Raw genomic sequence first — 18,300 nt, forward strand, 5'->3', positions numbered from 1 at the left:
AGCATTATGGAGCAGCCAAGCTAAGCTAATGTTAGCATGTAATGTTTGACAGCATAGCCTGCGCTAAGCTTCACTAACGAACGTGATTCAGTATCACAAGTCAAAAGTTAAAGGCAGAAGGAATGATCCCTCTCTTCTTCATCATCTTCATCATCATCACTGCTGACCCTGGCGTCTGACACGTCACTGTGAACACGTTTAACTGGAATGAACTCTGATCCATCGTTTACATCATCAGCATTTATTTCCAGCGGTGGGGAAGTTCAGCCGCATTGATGCGAAGACGAAAACATGTTTTATGAACAGAGATCAAAACTTTTGCTGAAAAACAGAAGAAACAACATGTGAAGTAACCACACACCATTAAAACCAGTTTAAAACAAGTAACAGACATCAGCTGCTCAGAGGCCGACGTGCCGAGCGTCAGCCCGATCCGTCCGACGTCTTCGACCTGCTGACCAACAGAAAGTCATCGTGGACATCGTTCACCCCTGAGCTCGTCTTCCTCCCACAGACAATAGAAACGGCCTGAAGTCACCAAACAGACTTTTAACATCTTTAAACTGGTCTTCAAAGTGTTTTCAGTAAGTTTCATTATTTCTGTTGGAGGTGTTGCAGAGCTACACAGGAGCTGGAGTGAAACCAGAACTGAACCGGTTCAGAACCAGAAGTCAGAAAACCTCGTTCAGAATCCGCCGACATTTGAAACACGTCCAAAAACTTGATTTCCAGCTTTGGAACAAAACGTCGCACAGCAGTCGATAAGTTCAGTACTTTGGTGTTTGAGTCCTTCAGATATTCACGACCAGGATGGTGCTCTACTTTTCTGTATGCTAACAAGGTGACTGTACTTCAAACCACAGAGGTTTCCATATCTGACAGCACGAACATGAACTGCTTGTTTTCGGTCAGCTGCTCTCAGAACAAAGAGACTCAAATCCAGGAACAAGTTTCATTTTTTACAAAGACCGATGAAAGAAACACTAGATGAAAGGTTGCATTGAGTCACAGGAGCTCGACAGGACGCGACGTCCGGGGATGCTAACGTTAGCATGTTAACGTTAGCTAAACTTTGCACATGCACATGTTGCTAAATGTCAGTGCTGATGAAAATGCACTGTCCCCAAAGATACACAAAAACAGTCAACATGTTATTACGCTAACATATATTAGCATGTTGGCAAGTTATGCTGCATGTATTCATTCAAATTTGCCAATATTAGCGAACACAAGATGCTAATGTTAGCATAACGACCATGTGGAGTAACCTGCTGTTGTGGCACCACATTAAACATCATGTGATCATCAGGATTCATCGTCTGAGGACCATGAACATCTGGACCAAGTTTGAGGACAATCATCAGACAGTCTTTCACAGTAACAGCCTCGTCCATGTCAGGGACAGTTTGAAAGGAGGGAAGTGAAGTGAAGGAAGCCGCGAGGTGACGCTTCAGTGCTGAACCAGGATAAGGCACTCAGTCAGGCCCGGTCTGGACAGGCCGGACCAGGTTGCGGTTTCTCTACTGAGCGGCCTGTTCCTGCACCTCGGCCCTGGAGACGAAGCGTGGACGACGGCGAACTCGCCTCTTCGTGTTGTGTTTTGGGTTCCTCTGGTACATGTCTGCAAAGACGAGACGAAACGAGAGGATGAAGGCAGCGAAGAAGAGCGTCTCCTCCTCTTCGCTCAGCGGCCACATGCAAAACAGTTCAGCTCAGACGTTTGAACTTGAGTTTTCAACTTTACTCCAAATAAAATGCAAACGTTGAAAAGGTTTCATCATTTCTGTACATTTACTGAACATTTACATGTTCATGTGAAACAAACCTCACAGCTTACAGACCACCTGGAACGTGTCGGTCTAGACTTGGGACACACCTGTCTCGATCCAGACTCACCTGTCATGACTTAAAAGTTGTTCTGGGACTTGACGTGGGACATGACCTGATACTCACCTGTCTTGACTCGGGACAGACTTGATCTGGGACATGACCTGATACTCACCTGTCTTGACTCGGGACAGACTTGATCTGGGACATGACCTGATACTCACCTGTCTTGACCCTGAGCTTCCTGTAAAACACTGACTTAGTTCCGCTCTGATCAGAGGTGACGGGAGGTCGTACCTTTGAAGCTGAGGACGTACTGTCTTTGGCCTTTCACCACTTTGACTTCAGATGTCCTGCCGGACAGAAAGGCCTCCTCCAGAGTCCTGGATGTCGCCGACGTCCTCCGCTGCTTTTCATCCTGAGGTGTGCAGGTGCTAATGTTACGATCCCAGTCGGCATCAGATCTAATCCTTCACCTTAAAACAAACCCACTCACCAGCTGTCCGTACTCCACCCAGTTCCCCTGGTCGCCCTTATAGTACCACAGCCACTGAGTTGTCAGGATGTAGTGAGGCGGCTTTGTTACCGAGGAAATGGTTGAGAGACGTCGAACGGGCCGCAACTCCTGACGCATCGTCAGGAAGTCCACGGGCCGATCGCTGCAGCTGGAAACAGGAAAACTTCAGTTAAGACAAATTAGCTTCAAACCTGAACAAAGGTGAGGCGTGACCTCTGACCTCTGTGTCTTAGACGGGTCGCAGAAGTCTCGCTCGATGTCCTCCATGTGCTGCAGGTCCGTCCAGGTGAGGCCATCAAACACCTCCCACTTGTAGGGCAGGTGGAAGTGAAGACGGCGACATTCATCTACGCAGAGAACGAGAGAACTTAAGATCTGAAAACGTTCGTCCCATTTAAAGAGCTGAACGTCACAACTTTGACTTCTGCATCTCCATCGAAGCGAAACACTGACAAAGAAATGAAATGCGAGTTTGTGTCTCCTCTCAGCCAATCAGCAGAGGATGAAACTGAACTCACTCTGAAACTTGCAGCTGTTTCTGATGAAGTGCAGGCAGATGCTGGTCCCGTCGTCCGAATCAGGAAGCTTCTCTGACACAAACACACACACGGAAAGTCACGTTGGTGGAGGTCAACAGAACCAGAAGGTCGTTCTAGCGAGTGGATCGGAGAACCAGACGAACGTCGTCGTGCTGCACCTGCAGGTGTGCTCCTGTCATCTGTGGCGGCCGCTGCACTCAGGTGGTGGACGTTCCTGTAGATGAAGGGCAGCTCCTGGATGATGTCTCCGCTCAGTCCTCTATCCTCCAACATGCGGCGGCCATGTTGGTCGATGGCGTGCTGGCGTTTACACTTGAGTCCGAACAAGCAGTCGCCCTGAACGAAGTGCTGACACAGGTGCACTTTGGTGCATTTCTCCTGGAAGGTGCAGGAGCCGTGAGGACCGGAGCCTTTGTTATAGTGCAAACACACCTGAGACGAGAAGAAATACTGACACATCACACCTGCGAAGAGCCGGACAGCAGCAGGAAGGACCAATGAAAACCACCGAAGAGCACTCAGCACAGCACGTAAAGACCAGCGTTTAGGATTTAGTGGCATCTAGTGGCGAGATTTAGAACTGAACGGCCTGAACGACCTCAGCCCGTCTCTCCAAACAACAACGACAAACACAAACGTCCCTCTCTACACTTTGTCCGCTCTGGGCTCCTGTAGAAACATGGCGGACTCTGCAGAGGAGCTCTCTGCTTTCAGCTCATGAATATCAGTATGTGTTATTTCTGCCAGCAGACCCCAAAAATCCTTCACACTCGACCTTTAACATCAATTTCTGGTCTTATTATGAGACAGAACGTTCCTCATCGATTAAAGGAACAGATTGAAACCGAGGAATTAATCCAGGTTTCCTCAAAATTATGAGATTATTAAGCAAATATCACAAATATGAACAATATTCAGCATCTATATTTTCATTTCCAGTGATTTAAAGAGCTCATAATTACAAGACAAAGATCTCTTCTTCATGAGACGGCAGTCATAGTTTGAGACAGATCCTGTAGTTATGACCTCTGATGAGTCTCACAGTTTTCTCATAATTCTTAGAAAATGGATCACGAGAATAAAAACGTCTCGTAGTTCTGAGATGGTTTTCTGTTCGTTGTTGAGCTTTTCTCATAATTCTGAGTAAGTTTCACAGTTATGAGGTCAAATGAATGCTGTGGTTGTTACGAGGTTTTCTTATAATGACGAAAACTTTCAGAGATCCTGAAAAATCAAATAATTCTCACTTTTCTCAGATCGTGTCTTCGTGGATTATGAAGTAAAATATTTCAATGTTTTTTACTTCTGAGATCTCATCGTTTGTCTTTTCTTTGTAATTATGAGAAAACGTGTTTGCTTTTTGTTTGGCGTAAGTTTTACCTCTTCAGCCAACTGGACACTTTCATGTTTTCATTTTTTGTTTTTTTTGGTCTTTTTTCTTTATCGCTTTAACTTCTGGTTTTAAACTCGGTTTTCTGTTTGAGGTTCTTCAGGCTTCTCTTCGCTCCTTTCTTCTTCAGCGTTACTGCGCAAACACATGACACACAACAGCTGCTCTGACATGCGGAGTCACAACTGTATCATCCAATCAGACTGAAGGATCCTCATCTCTGTCCCCGTCCACTGAGACCAGGACAGAAGCTACTCTGGTCCAAACTTCTCCAGAAGACAGAAAAGAAAAGAGTGAAAATGAGAGAAAACACAGAAACAAGAAGAACAAACGACAAAATCATGTTTCAAGTTTTCAGACCCGACTGATCCCAGAACAGTTCAGATCGAACGAAAACCAACAAACTTATGTGTCAAATCTGCCTCTATGAACGGTGTCTGACCTGCCTCAGGTGTGTCACAGGTGTGTAAAGGGATATCTGCTGTGTCAGGTGCGTGACAGGTGCGTCACAGGTGCGTGCCTTACCTCGGGCAGCAGCGTGGGGTCGTTCTGCAGCAGCAGCAGGAACAGGTCGTCCTCGCTGAGCTCGTGCAGCGTCAGCTCTCTCAGTAATTGATAGTTGTGATCTGAATGAATGTCGTGGGAGAATTTACACGACTTCCTGCGACAAAGACACCAACGTTAACTTTAACGTTATGCTTCGTTAAAACGTTTAATTCAGCTCAGCTCAGTCGTACTCAGAGAGCGTCAGGACCACAGCGACTGTGCTGGAAGCCACCAGGAAGCTCTCTGTCTCCACAGGAAGTTTGGATCTTTGACAGGATTTGATGATTAATCACTTTGATGCACGAACACGTCGACGGTAAATAAAATGCTCTCATGAAAACTTGTCTCTGCTTTGGACTTAAAAGCAGGCCAGAGGTCACTGAAGGCCGTCCACATACTTTTGGCCACGTCGTGTATCTGAGCTGAACCTTCAGTGAAGAAAAAGACGTTGACTTTAAACCAAAACGATCAATTCAGACATTTTTCCTGTGTGAGAAGGAACCAATCAACAGCGCTCAGGTGTTCAGGTTCATTCAGTGAGACATCAGCAGGACTTTGTTTCCACAGAGACGAGCTGTGGGAGGACGTCCCACCGTCCGTCCACGTGTAAACACAAATCAGCTGAGAGGGCGAGTCACGTGACGTTTCATTTCTCTGGAAATCAAAAAGCCTCATCACACACAGAGCGGCCGTGACGTCACCGTGACGTCAGGTCACACGCACAGACGTGTGTGATGATGTCACGATCGTTTCAGTCCAGAGATGAAGAAAAACATCAGGCTCACTTTCTGTTTCCTTAAGTTTCGTTTGTCTCTTCTCAGCTGCAGGAGGTCCGGATCAGTCCGCCGCGGGAAGTAGTCCCTGTCTGATAACACCTCCTGAGCAGTGGACGACATGTCTGCTGCTGTTTACAAACTACGGAAGCCCTGAAGACACTTTTAATGCGCAGCTGGACAGAAATCAGAGCGCAGCTTCGTCCGCTGCCAACAAACGAACTGATTTATTCACAGACGTTTCCGTCCACGTGACCGCGTGGAAGTGACCATCTAAACCTGGATTTAAAGATAAACTCGCTTTCTGACCGCGACACTGACACACCTGTGCGCGTGCGCGTGGCTCACCTGCCCTTGCCGAACCTGCAGTTTCCGTAGATGAAGAACTTGCACAGGTGCAGCTGCTGGCAGTCTCCGCCCTCGTCCCGGCCGGACCCGCGGCACCCCTCCCGGCCGTACCTGCCGCACAGCCGCAGGGAGGTTTTGGCGACCACCATGCAGTCCTCCAGCCGCTCCCCGCCGCCCCCTGCCGGGCCGCGGACCAGCAGGAAGCGGGGGCATCGCTGGATGATGAAGATGAACTCCTCTTCGCTGATGCTGCAGCGCTGCAGCAGCTTCCGGTGCAGCTGCAGCGGCTGCATGGCTCCGCTGCTGCCGCAGAGGAGGCTGGTAGCCAGCAGGATCTCTCTGCTGAAGGCGGACATGATGCTCACAGATCAGCTGACTGCCAACGACTGAGCTCTGCAGCGGAGGAACCGCGAGGCACAGCCCACGCTCACTTCCGCTCCCACACTGTCACAATAAAAGCACGACAGCAGGCTGCTGGTGGACTCTTCACCGTGTGAGCGCTGACAGCCAATCACAGCAGCTGAGCGAGCAGGTTGAGCTGGATAAGGGGACAGAAGGACGTCCGTTCAGTCCAGTTTGTCTGGGCTGGTTTGTGGTTCTGGTTCAGCTGCTGTCTGCGTGTAAAAGGACAGATCCAAAGCAAACTGAGCAGATTTAAGTGAAGCAGACATGAGTTCAGTTTGTGGAAGAGAGAAACAGTCCAGGTGTTTCTAATCAGGCAGGTGTGTCCGGTGACTCATCAGGGAGTTGAGTGTCTGTGAGTCAGTGTTTGGAGTCAGTGAGACGCGATGCTGTCTGTGGTTTGTCTTCTGTCAGTGTGTCTGCTCACACGTCACACAGGTGAGAAGCTGCGCAGGTGAGAAGCTGCGCTCGCTCTCTGTGCAGATCTGCTGTTTCACTGTTTGTTTGTGTGAATCTGTGTTTGTGTCCGTGCAGCAGAGTTCAGCCAGAAACCACCCGACACGTCCGCCGCTGCTCTCCAGCTCGCAGGATTTGGACCTCAAAGTGGGCTTGAATCACAAGACTCAGTTTTATTGAATCGCTTCGATCAGAAGAATGTTTCTCATTTCTTTTTTGTCTCTTCAGACTCAACAGTGGATCAGATCCAGAATCAGCTGAATGTGACTTTAAATGAAACTGTGCAGGAACACGATGCTTCGTCTGGACGCTTTGGATCCAGCGGTAATCACGTTTTTAAACACACGCACGCGTAAAATAAATGTAATGCGTTCCAGTAAAACTGACATAAAGACCTTTGTAGACCTGTCGGGGGTGCGGTCCTTCATTCTAGAACAGGAGATAGAGACCAGGATCATCGGGGGTCAGGAGGCCTGGGCTCACTCGTGGCCCTGGCAGGTGTCTCTTCAGTTCGCCTCCATGCCGGCCTGCGGGGGGGCCGTCATCAACCCGCTGTGGGTCGTCTCTGCTGCGCACTGCTTCAAAAGGTCAGAGTCATCAGCTGGATCTGGAATAAGAGCAGGTTTACCTAGACCAGGACTAGATTTAGTCATCAGACCTTGTTCAGTGCGAGTTAAACTCTTCTTCTGTGTTCCACCTGCTGATGATTCCACCTGTTCACAGGTACAATAAAGCGTCTTTCTGGACGGTTCTGGCCGGAAAACACGACCTGGATAATCCTCACGAACCTGGACAACAAGTTAGAAACGCACAAACACTGAAATCACACTGTGTGTGTGTGTGTGTGTGTGTGTGTGTGTGTGTGTGTGTGTGTGTGTGTGTGTTTGTATCCACTGTGAGACGATCACACCATCGTCTCGTTGTTTCTCAGCCTGTGGACGAATCAGAAAAATGTTACCTGACAGAAAAACTCCACCTGAAGTAAAAAGGAGACTGGAGTTGTAAAAAATGTAAAACACTGAGAATTCACAGAAAGCGACTCAGTTCTTTGAACTTCCTGTCCAGATGGTCGGAGTCTCCATGATCATCAACCACCGCGGCTACAACACTCGGACCAAAGAGAGCGACGTGGCTCTGCTGAAGCTGCAGCAGCCGCTGGTCTTCGGCCAGTTCGTCAGACCCATCGACATCTGGATGAGCCCGCTGCCTCCCTTCAGGATGTGCACCATCACCGGCTGGGGCTCCACCCGAGAGAGTGAGGACGGGTTCAGACGCTGGTCGGGGCTGGATCTGGGTTGAAATGACTTGATGTCTCTTCCTGATTTCTGGTCCTTCAGATGGTCCTCGAGTTCATAGACTCCAAGAGGTGAACGTCACCATCCTGCCCTCTGATGCCTGCAACCAGTACTACCACGGCAGGATTCGAGCCTCCATGTTCTGTGCTGGGAAGGACCAAGGAGGAGCCGACGCCTGCCAGGTACGACCCCGACACCCCCAGAGTCCGACAAAAGGGAGGAAAGGTACAGGAGGGACCGTCAGGGTTCAGAGTGGACGAGGAAGCTTTTCAGACCAGTCGGAGACACCAGAGACAGAATCTGATGGCTTTAGAGTAAACTTGACAGAATCCAGGAACGCTTTGTCTTTCATCGTGTCGGCTTTGTTGTCCTGTCTTGTCCCTTCACTGATGGTCTCTTCACCACTTTGTCTTTTCTTGCCATCATGTTGCTCGACTCTTTGACATCTTGACTCTTCTTTGTGCCATCTCATGTCTCCACTGTCCCGTGTTGCTCACCGTCCTGTCTGAGTCTTTATCACGCTGTCTCTGACGCTGTCCTGTCTCTGTCTCAGGGGGACTCTGGAGGTCCTCTGTCCTGCTTCACCGGCAGCAGGTATGAGCTGGCGGGCTTGGTGAGTTGGGGCGTCGGCTGTGGACGAGCCAAAAGACCAGGAGTCTACACCAAAATCCAGCAACACACTCAGTGGATCGCTGGCATCTTGAGTAAGTTCCACAGACGGTCCAACACCTGAGTGTTCACCTGTGAAAGGTGTGTTCTGCTCTGAAGAGCTCCTGGTCTGCTTCCCTCACAGATGATCAGAACATCATGTATGCAGATGACATCATTACTGAGGGTAGGTTTTAACTCTACAGTCAGCTTATTCTGTCTTTTATACCAACCTGCTACACTTTCAACAGATCTGTAGAGAAACAACAAAAACCACTGTTCATGTTATTCTGTCCACCCCTGTATGACTGCACTTGCTCACCTGGATGACAGAGGACAGGTGCGGTAAGCAGCAGAGCTCCGGCTGTGAGAATGCTCCGGGCCTCGCTCGTCTCTCAGTGTCCCACGATGGTGAGACATCTGTGGTCAATGTGACGGAGTCCTGCCCCTTCTCCTGGCCCTGGCAAGTCAGCCTGCAGTCCAATGGACGCCACTACTGCAGTGGAGCGCTCATCCACCGCCGCTGGGTCATCACTGCTCAGCACTGCAACGTCAGGTAATACTACTACTACTACTACTACTACTACTGCTACTGCTACTGTTGCTGCTACTGCTATGTCTGTGGCTCATCCGCTGTCAGGTAACGTGTCGCAGTACTGCTCCGTCAGCTGTTTGGTCCGGTAATACTGTGACTGCTCCTGCTAACTTTGATTTGTCCCTGCAGAGCTAAAGAGGACGTGGCAGTTCTGGGAGTTCATGACCTCCACTTCTCATCATCTCAAACCGTCCCGGTGGATGAGGTCTTCAACCTGCCGCAGGACGGCAGCTTCCCCCCGAAATCGGACCTGTCGCTGCTGCGCCTCAGCGTGGCCGCCAGATTCAGTAGGACCACACAACGTTTTACACTTGAGTGTCTCTGTGTTATTATCTGTCTCAGGTCTCTTTGACGTTTCTGTGTGGTGCTGAAAGTGTCCTCGCTTCATGTCTCCAGGCTCTAATGTGTCTCCAGTCTGTGTCCCTGATGAGGACGAGGAACTCGATGACAGCTGGTCTTGCGTCACAACCGGCTGGGGAGCGACGAAAGCGAAAGGTAGTGTCCACATGAGACGCACAGAGACGGGTCAAACTGAGCCGTCATGACGGACCCCCAAACGTCCTCAGCATTGTGAAAAATGAGCTCGAAGGCGTTGTTGTACCAAACCCAAACAAAGGTGTGTGTGTGTGTGTGTACGTGCAGTGGACCTCCATCCAGACCGGCTGCACCACGTCGGACTGGCGCTGGTCAATCAGACGGCCTGCAGGGGGCAGTGGGGAGGAGGACTCATCAGTGACTCACACATCTGCTCGCATCCTGCAGGCTCCGCCTCCTGCATGGTAATTAACCCTGCCGTCACTTCCTGGACATTACACCGTGGTTTGGGTGAATACTCCATTCTGATTGGCTGCTGGGTGACCATTGATAGCGAGCTCATCCTGTCGTTTGCTGTGTGGTGAAAAACCTTTTCTTCATAGTGAAGACTTAATGGACGACGAGTCGCTTTTCTCCCTTCACTTCAGATTTCTTATGTTTTTCTTTTGAAAACCAGATTTTAAGACTTTCTGACCAAATATCTTAAGATGACGGACGTTTTCTCTGCAGGGCGACTCTGGAGCGCCGCTGCTGTGTCGCAAGCGCGGTGCCTACTTCCTGTTTGGCGTGGTGACGTGGGGCAGCGGGCGGTGCGATGCGGACAAACCGGCCATCTTCTCGAGAATCTCAGATTTCCACTCGTGGATCACTGAGGTGACCGAAGACGTCTGAACGTTTCTGTCAGAAAATAAACTCATTTTAGCGAGTTTGAGGAAACTCTGACGTGTTTTGGGCTGTTTGGGGTTTGTTTGCAGTCACATGAAGGACTGTTGTCATGCTTTTATTGTGACATGTTGGCTGAACTTTCACTTTTAAAAGCTCCACCTGATCTGACGACGCTTCAAATCAGCGTCGCTGAACTCGACCATATTTACACCAAACACATGAATTTGTTTTTTCTTTAGTCTGAAACCTTTAAAAAGTCGTCTGCTTTTAGAAATCTTTCATGTGAATGGAAATGATTTTACTGCTCATCCTGCATGTTTCAACCATCAGACGTTTGACTGATTCTACATGAAGTGTAAAAACCAAACGTCCTTTTCGTTTCCTCCTTTACGTTTGATGAGAAAAACACAAGAAACCTCTTCAGCACTGTTTGTTTTAATCAACTTTTAACTTCACAGTTTTATGTCTGCAGAACAAAAACCTTTAAAACTTTTTATGAAATGAGTCTTCAGTCTGCCAGATGTCCATTCGTGTCCCGCAGTGAGACATCAGTTTGTAGTTTCCAGACGTCAGCCTTACAGAGGAACTGGTGGAGATGTCTGATTTTAGAGGTGCACCTGAACGCATCATTCGTGTTGGCGGGCGGCTGATGATGCTTCGGTGAATCGTCCGTCAACCGCCCGGTTCAGGTCTCAGAAAGACACAGCTGCTGTCTTTGATCGGTGGAGGAAATCGAACTCACGAGTCTGTGATGAAACGCCGTTTGAGGCTCGAGTCCACGGAGACAGCTCTCAGCTGTCCTGCAGCAGGTCGTAGGACCCCCCGTTCACCACCTCGTGTTTGTCCTCCGCCTGTAGACACACCAAGTCAACACCATCACTGCTGTCTTCTGTCTTCAGCTGTACTTGTCATGACCTAAACTCTGTGTTCATGTGTCTCAAATGTCTGAGCGGTCAGTTAGGACTCACTGTGTGGTCACATGCGTTGGACTCAGCAGGTCCTGGAGCTGCTTCATAAACCGGATTACAGATGCTGCGACTGCCGGCTGCAGGTGGAGCTTCCTCCTCTTCATCATCCTCCTGTCAAAGCGAAGGCAAAGATCAGCTGAAAGACACACTGATGTCACCAGAAGTCTCAGAACAAACGTGATACTACATGAGACACAGTACACAGTATTACACTGTACCAACAGCCATACATGTTTTCAGTGTCAAAGCCACTAAGCTGTGGACCACACTGTCCATAGACATCAGGAAGCAGCTTTTATTTTCAAAATAAAAGCTACAAATTGATCAGTTCAGCCTTTAACGAGCTCTGACTTCCTGCCTGAAGCTTTGGTGCTTCGCTCCACAGACTGATTTCTTGCTTTCTATCTTCTGGTTTTAACTTTAGGACTCTTATTCAGCACTTTTATTGTCTTTTATTATTATTGAAATTCATTTTCTGCCTGTTTTCATGTTCATGTGTCATGTTCAGGTTTATCTTTAATACCAACAAATGTGTGATTCTGACGAGTGGCTCACACTCTTATGTGCCAGGTGGAGACTTTTCCTGACGGTGGAAACTTCCAGTTAAACTTCAGGGAAAATCTGAACTTTGCAGATGAGATAAAAGTGAAAACAAGCAGAAGCTCCACGCTGACCTTGAAGTAGTGGAACTGGAAGGGTTTGGTTTTGTGGGTGTAGAAGTGGTATCCGACAAAGATGACTCCCGCCACCACAACGATCAGCAGCACCACCCCAACCCCCGTCCCTGCCTTGTGCGCCACGTGCATCTGTACAACCAATCACAGACAAGGTCAGAGGTCACAGGTGGACAAACGTGTAAATGCTATTAGTGATAGTACGTGTGGAATTAGTAATACTGTGACATCACTCACCTGTTGGCGAGGAGGCGGGGCTTTCAGCGGTCCCTGGAGAACGTGTATGATCCCGTTTGAAGCCAGGATGTCCGAGTCCGTGATGAAACGGTTGTTGATGTAGCGAGACGACTGCAGACATGAAAAGGATTTAAAGTCCTACGTGAATCTGCACGTTAGAAACATGAACTCACTCAAAAACCTTTTTCCTTCTCGTGTTTTCTAAAATCGTTGCTGCATTAAGAGGAAATTGTGTTTTAGGCCAGTTTGATTGACAGGAGTCTCAGCCAATCACAGTCAGCTGTTGTGGTTTCTGCCTTTCTTGAATCTGACACTTTGGATGATGTTCAGCACTGAACACAAAGCAGGTGAGTTCCTTCATCTCTCGTACCGACATGCGTACTGTCGGGGACAGTTACTGCAGACTGAAGCAGGATGGGGACAAATGACACGAGACTGGGCTGAAACAAGGGACGGGAAACTGTCACATCCCGAAAACGAATCGATGTGGATCAGATATTTGTAATCACGGCTGAAATGATGTTAAATCTGACCAGAGCTGAGGGGTCGAGCAGGTCGGCCACTCCGAGGACGCTCAGACTGCCGACTCGAGTTCTGATCCTGCTGCCGTTCTTCAGCTGGCTGACAGGAAGAGCCTGACCCTCCGACAGGTGGAACTCCATGTCCCGCTGAGACAGTGTCTGCGGGGACACACGGACAGGTGAGGACAGGTAGAGCTACAGTGCCTGTGGAAAGATCTTTTTGTGTCACTCACCTGGTTGTCAGGTAGGCCGTTGTTGTCCGGTACAAACAGCGTCGACTGGACAGTCAGGTTACTGAGACGCTTCACAAAGTGCTTCCCTGACTCAGACACCTGAGACAAGTTCAGGATTTGCTGCAAAAGACAAAAGAAAGTGGAAAAACTGTTAAAGTGTGACTCAGCTGAAAACAAACTGTGACTCAGCTGTAAAAAACTGTGACTCAGCTGCAAACAAACTGTTAAACTGTGACTCGGTTGTAAACAAACTGCGGCTCAGCTGTAAACAAACAGTGACTCAGCTGTAAACAAACTGCGGCTCAGCTGTAAACAAACAGTGACTCAGCTGTAAACAAACTGACTCAGCTGAAAACAAACTGACTCAGCTGTACAGAAACTGTTAAACTGTGACTCAGCCTTAAACAAACTGTGACTCAGCTGTAAACAAACTGTGACTCAGCCGTAAACAAACTGTGGCTCAGCTGTAAACAAAGGTCGGACTCACAGTGAGGAAGTTGGAGAAGGTCGGTGTGGATTCGAGGACCTGCAGCAGGTTTCCTGTACAGCTGAAGCCGTCTCCGATGTAACCGACCTTACAGTCGCACTTCACCTCTGAAACAAACAGATTTTCAGGTTGTTGATCATCAATACATCACAATCATACATGATAACATGTTTGTTCTGTGAGGTTGATTGCATGACGTTACACTTTCATATTCAGACACATTTAAAAGAAAGAAACTGTTGCTCTGACAGAAGGTTGTTTACCTGTTTTCAGAACGAGCTGAAACGATCATTAGAAAAATCAATGCCTTTTATTTTGTGACGAAACAGAAGAAAATGTGACGTCCAGTTTCCAAAATAAAGACAAAATCATTAAAGGTGTGGACTCTCCATCGTCCCTCCTCTTCCTCTCTCACCCTTCATCCGGTAGCAGAAGGTGTCCCAGGTCTCGCTCAGGTTCTTACGGGTGCCGTAGTCCACAATGCCCACGTGTCCAAAGCCGCACTGGGGATTGGAATAGGTGGTGGGGTACGCCACCCGAGCCTGGTCCAACCAGCCAGCAGCACACATGTTCAACCCGCCCTACAGAGACCAGCAGAGACCAGCAGACAGAAGCTCAGTTCAGAGACCAGCAGAGACCAGCAGACAGAAGCTCAGTTCAGAGACCAGCAGAGACCAGCAGACAGAAGCATTTAAAGGATCACTCTGATGTTAGTCCCACAACACGTTGGTCCGTCTCTCAGTACCGTCTCACTTCCTGCCTGCAGCTCTCAGCTCATTGGTTCCTGCTGACAACATGAATCTTTAAAAACTCCTCAGTGTTTAATTTCATGCGTAAAACTGTTCGTTACTTCCCTCAAACAGTTTTTATCAGACAAACTGGAGGAAAGAGAGCATTTATTGGGACTATTTTCAGCGGTGGATGAATCCACGTTCCATGCTGTAGTGAGCGTTTGTGTGTTTGTGTGTGTGTGAGTCAAAATAAACGTTAGTGTGTGCGCTCACTGATGTGTTTTATGGTTTGACGATCGTTTCGTCTCCGGCTTTGAAGCAGTGAAGGAAAAGAAGAGTTCAGATAATCAAACCGCGTGTGCTGCGTTCACTGACCTGCTGAGCGTAGGACAGCTGAGTGTATGTGGCCAGGCTGCCTCCCTCTGCGCTGCAGGCCTGCTGAGCTGCAGCGTAGTTCAGTTTGTACTGACCTTGAGCTGAGCGATAGTGAAACACACCGAGCTTTGCATCTACACACAAACACAACAGCAGAAACACACACACGCACACGCACACGCACGCACACACACACACACACACACACACACACGCACACACGCACGCGCGCACGCACACACGCGCGCACACACACACACACACACCTTTTTAATGTGAAACACTGCAGACCAGACAAACAGACAGAAGCAGAATGAAGTACATGGACAGGGCTGTCCACATACTTTTGACCACACGGTTGACATCACGACCTCGTGCCTCTCGAGCGAGGTAATATCTTATCCATGTACCTTCAAAGTGCAGGTCAGTACACGTGGCGTCTTGATGACATTGTCCGTTGTCTTGGAGGCAGCGGCTGATTGGCAGCTGTCTGACCTCACAGGTGACCCCGTCTCCGATGTAGTTGTCCTTACAGGTGCACTTCTTCTTCCCCTGTTTGATGACACAAACTGTTCAGATCTGAGCCTCCAAACCACTGACATGATGAGCGTGTTGTCCTCACCGGAGCCGCCATGGTGCAGGTGGCGTGCTCGTGGCAGCCTCCGTTGTCTCCAGAGACACAGGGGTCGATGGGCTGACAGGTGAAGCCGTCTCCAGAGTGACCTTTAGGGCAGGTGCAGCTCACCTGCTCTCCTTTCTGAAAACACTTGGCTCCTTTAGCACACCCACCATTCCAGATCTGACACATGTCCACCACTAAAGACAGAGACAGAGACAGACAGAGAGACAGTGTAAGGTGTCACTAAGTTAATATATGAGTTAAATGAACTCATCAGCAGCTAACCGCAGCTCCTGTTAGCAGCTAACTGTTAGCTGTTAGCTGCTAGGGTTAGGGTTAGATTGGACTCTGATTGGACATCAGAGATATTGATTTCCACAGGAAGTGATGTCACACTAAATGACACAACATGTGTTTCCTGTCTGTGTGTTAAGATCTGACTGAGGAGGAGGAGAGAGGTCTCCTCCAGGAGCTGTGTATCACTGCTGCAGCGCCACCTGCTGACAGACTATAATAACTAACTTCCTGTTCCTGTTACACCTGCATGCACCTGTCCCCTCCACCTCACACAGTGTCTCAGTCTCACCTGTCCCTCTCCTCATCCCCTTCAGCTCTCCCTAAAGACGCTGGAAATCTGACACAGTGTTTTTACCTGTACAGGTGAACCCGTCTCCTTCATAAAAGGGCCGGCACACACAGGTGTTGTTTTCCTGACAGACGGCTTTTGGCGAACAGGACGGAGAACACTGGAAGACCTCAGCTGGAGGGAACCCAGAGACAGACAGTTGACATTTTGTGAGGAAGTGCAAAATAAAATCTTGTTTCCTGTTTTCATCCTGCTGACTGCTGGACTGGGTTTGATGTGGTCTGACCGCCACCGGCAGTCTGCGCTCCACCTCCCATCAAAGTCCAACCACCAGCCCCGTGCTTAGTGGACAACGGAGACACAGAAAGTCCTCTAGGACTCACCTTGCTGGGTCTCACAGCGTTCTCCAGTCCAACCGGCCTCACAGAAGCAGGCACCTGTACCCTTACGTCCGGCATCACATGACCCGTGTTCTGAACAGTTGCAGGCTGAGAACCAGATGGAGAAGAGAAACCGTCAGGATCATAAAACCTGCAGGCGTCAGACTGTCTGACTGCTGCTCACCTTTACAGGTGGATCCATAGAAGCCATCACTGCACAGCTCGCAGGCCACGCCCCCAAAGCCTGCATCACAGGTACAGGTACCGTTACCAAGGTGACCGTCGTCACATTTACCACGGTTACTGCAGGGAGAGCCGACGCCGCCGGGACAGACTGGAGAGCGAGAAGAAGATGAGAACAAAGAGCTCGACAGTGAATTCACAACGTCAAAAGTTTCCACGAAGAAGAAAATCAAGGAAACGAAAGCTCACAAAGTGGTTTTTACAACAATGAGAGCATTTATTTATTTAGCTTAACACCTTCAGAGGAGAGCAGCTGATGTTTGCTCAGAACTATGGAAGCTCATTTGTGACAAAAAACCCTTTTTAAGAATCAGAACATAACTTTAACTGTCAAATCAGAAGGATTTGAAATGACGACAGAATGATGAAGACGGGACGATCTGAAGGTGGTCTATTCATGTAGTTGACGGCGTTGTCTCACCCAGACAGTCTCGTCCGTAGTAACCATGACAACACGTTGGCTGCCAGAAGTTGACGGCGCAGGTGCTGCGACAGCCAGAGTTTTTGGTGACAAACAGAGAGGGAAGGTCACACCTGTGAACCTCCTGAAGACAGAACAGAGAGAAACGGGATCACAGCCAGTCGCTTTCTGACGCATGAGCTTTATGAGGACAGGTGACGCTCATACCTTCAGTTTGGTCCCCCTGGGACAGTGAGAGGTTGAAAAGGTGCACACACCACAGCTCATCTACCACAGAAGAAGAAACAACAGAAAAATCAAACCTTGGAACGAACAGAGACGCTAATGTTAGTATGTCCAGCCAATCAGCTCGCTTCCCTTTGCAGATTTCAGCTAGTCTGTGGTTGTCTTTAGGGAGTGTGAGGTCACTAGTGAGGATTTACCTGAAGGTCAAAGGTAATCTGTTTATCACAGCGTCCTCCGAGGCTGGGCGGAGTCAGCAGGCAGTCGATCCCGTAGGCGATCCCGCTGTTAAAGACGAGGTGTCTCTGAACGATCCGACACTTTCCATCATTAACAAAGATTTCTCCCTGTTCAAAGAAGAAACAGCTGCATCAGCAAGTGGTCGCGCTCACCTCGTCTTTAGTTTATTACCTGTTTCTGTCGTACTCACAATGTCATCCATCCCTCCACAGGTGAACAAGAGCGGCGACCCCTGCAGAGTCCGAGCCGAGTCCAGATGGATCAAACCTTCAGCGTAAATCTGAACGTTTGTAAAAGCAGAGATCATCTGTTCAATGAGTCCTGACAGTTTCCATCAATGTAAAGAGCTCCCCCTGGTCTCTGAGCAGTCTGAGACACAAACCACATCAGGACCACCACCACAGTTCCCATGTCCCCCCACGTTTCCTGACCAACCAACAAAGACAAACACCCCCAGATTTAGTCTGATTAGCGTTACTTTGTTGAGGATCTCACTATCTGTTCTGTCAATGTCTCATGAAGAAAAAACATTGTGCAGCCCGTCAACATCAGACTGAGGACTGTCCAACAGAGATTTTTAACCTGAGGACATCCATCTAGCTGAGTCAAAGTCCACTTTTAAATTACTCAATCCCAAATGAACTTTTGAAAAGCTCGTTCTACTCGCCCAGTGGTCCAAGCTTTCTCCTGCTCTTTAAATCATCTTTGTTATTGTCATGGTTTCACCTTGTGGGCCTGCAGGACGTGGTACTTCAGGTACTCCACCAGCTGTGGTCGGTTGTCTTGGTGGTACAGGAAGTCCTTCTGCTCCTGCGGCAGAGACGCCA

General features: G+C 48.9%; 3 protein-coding genes across 5 annotated transcripts in view; 1 reads left to right on the top strand and 2 right to left on the bottom strand.

The window, feature by feature from the left end:
- Positions 1-220: 220 nt before the first annotated feature.
- On the bottom strand, positions 221-6,328 carry parp12b (poly (ADP-ribose) polymerase family, member 12b). Of its 3 annotated transcripts, none has more exons than XM_070991781.1 (8): positions 5,941-6,328; positions 4,799-4,934; positions 3,042-3,315; positions 2,863-2,934; positions 2,565-2,691; positions 2,324-2,492; positions 2,125-2,245; positions 221-1,621 (listed from the first exon to the last, which is right to left on the bottom strand). In XM_070991781.1, the coding sequence occupies exons 1-8, from the start codon at positions 6,294-6,296 to the stop codon at positions 1,521-1,523; spliced, it is 1,356 nt and encodes a 451-aa protein (XP_070847882.1). In that variant the 5' UTR covers positions 6,297-6,328; the 3' UTR covers positions 221-1,520. The 3 variants fall into 3 exon arrangements, with proteins under 3 accessions (XP_070847882.1, XP_070847884.1, XP_070847883.1); XM_070991783.1 differs by lacking the exon at positions 221-1,621 and adding an exon at positions 1,826-2,006 and having other exon boundaries at positions 2,113-2,245; XM_070991782.1 differs by lacking the exon at positions 221-1,621 and adding an exon at positions 1,988-2,055 and having other exon boundaries at positions 2,113-2,245.
- A 387-nt stretch (positions 6,329-6,715) lies between these two features.
- On the top strand, positions 6,716-11,249 carry ovch1 (ovochymase 1). Its single transcript, XM_070992635.1, has 13 exons — positions 6,716-6,780; positions 7,027-7,122; positions 7,202-7,385; positions 7,522-7,597; positions 7,864-8,053; positions 8,136-8,275; positions 8,647-8,797; positions 8,839-8,928; positions 9,075-9,297; positions 9,466-9,623; positions 9,733-9,831; positions 9,979-10,115; positions 10,381-11,249. The coding sequence occupies exons 1-13, from the start codon at positions 6,729-6,731 to the stop codon at positions 10,540-10,542; spliced, it is 1,758 nt and encodes a 585-aa protein (XP_070848736.1). The 5' UTR covers positions 6,716-6,728; the 3' UTR covers positions 10,543-11,249.
- Positions 11,250-11,317: 68 nt separating this feature from the next.
- Positions 11,318-18,300, bottom strand: part of stab2 (stabilin 2) — a 25,272-nt gene continuing 18,289 nt past the window's right edge. The window contains 19 exon segments of the mRNA XM_070992413.1: positions 11,318-11,387; positions 11,505-11,615; positions 12,179-12,310; positions 12,416-12,526; positions 12,949-13,095; positions 13,170-13,289; positions 13,657-13,763; positions 14,072-14,237; positions 14,763-14,896; positions 15,173-15,314; positions 15,385-15,578; positions 16,034-16,141; positions 16,351-16,455; positions 16,532-16,681; positions 17,012-17,135; positions 17,219-17,278; positions 17,434-17,580; positions 17,664-17,753; positions 18,200-18,300. The exon segment at positions 18,200-18,300 is cut by the window's right edge and continues 76 nt beyond it. Coding sequence (XP_070848514.1) covers positions 11,328-11,387; positions 11,505-11,615; positions 12,179-12,310; positions 12,416-12,526; positions 12,949-13,095; positions 13,170-13,289; positions 13,657-13,763; positions 14,072-14,237; positions 14,763-14,896; positions 15,173-15,314; positions 15,385-15,578; positions 16,034-16,141; positions 16,351-16,455; positions 16,532-16,681; positions 17,012-17,135; positions 17,219-17,278; positions 17,434-17,580; positions 17,664-17,753; positions 18,200-18,300 — 2,309 coding nt within the window. The 3' untranslated portion in view covers positions 11,318-11,327.

The sequence above is a fragment of the Chaetodon trifascialis genome, chromosome 22 (assembly GCF_039877785.1).
Source record: "Chaetodon trifascialis isolate fChaTrf1 chromosome 22, fChaTrf1.hap1, whole genome shotgun sequence".
NCBI classification, from domain to species: domain Eukaryota; kingdom Metazoa; phylum Chordata; class Actinopteri; order Chaetodontiformes; family Chaetodontidae; genus Chaetodon; species Chaetodon trifascialis.

What these genes read in the sequence shown, in the direction of transcription:
- parp12b (XM_070991781.1), bottom strand. Translation starts at nt 6,296, where the DNA reads ATGTCCGCCTTCAGCAGAGAGATCCTGCTGGCTACCAGCCTCCTCTGC. An exon ending in TGCAGGTTCGGCAAGGGCAG is followed by an intron (nt 4,935 to 5,940) that starts GTGAGCCACGCG and finishes TCTTTGTCGCAG; the next exon opens with GAAGTCGTGTAAATTCTCCC. An exon ending in GACCCGTCTAAGACACAGAG is followed by an intron (nt 2,493 to 2,564) that starts GTCAGAGGTCAC and finishes TCCTGTTTCCAG; the next exon opens with CTGCAGCGATCGGCCCGTGG.
- ovch1 (XM_070992635.1), top strand. Translation starts at nt 6,729, where the DNA reads ATGCTGTCTGTGGTTTGTCTTCTGTCAGTGTGTCTGCTCACACGTCAC. An exon ending in GCTCAGCACTGCAACGTCAG is followed by an intron (nt 9,298 to 9,465) that starts GTAATACTACTA and finishes TTGTCCCTGCAG; the next exon opens with AGCTAAAGAGGACGTGGCAG. An exon ending in GGGAGCGACGAAAGCGAAAG is followed by an intron (nt 9,832 to 9,978) that starts GTAGTGTCCACA and finishes GTGTACGTGCAG; the next exon opens with TGGACCTCCATCCAGACCGG.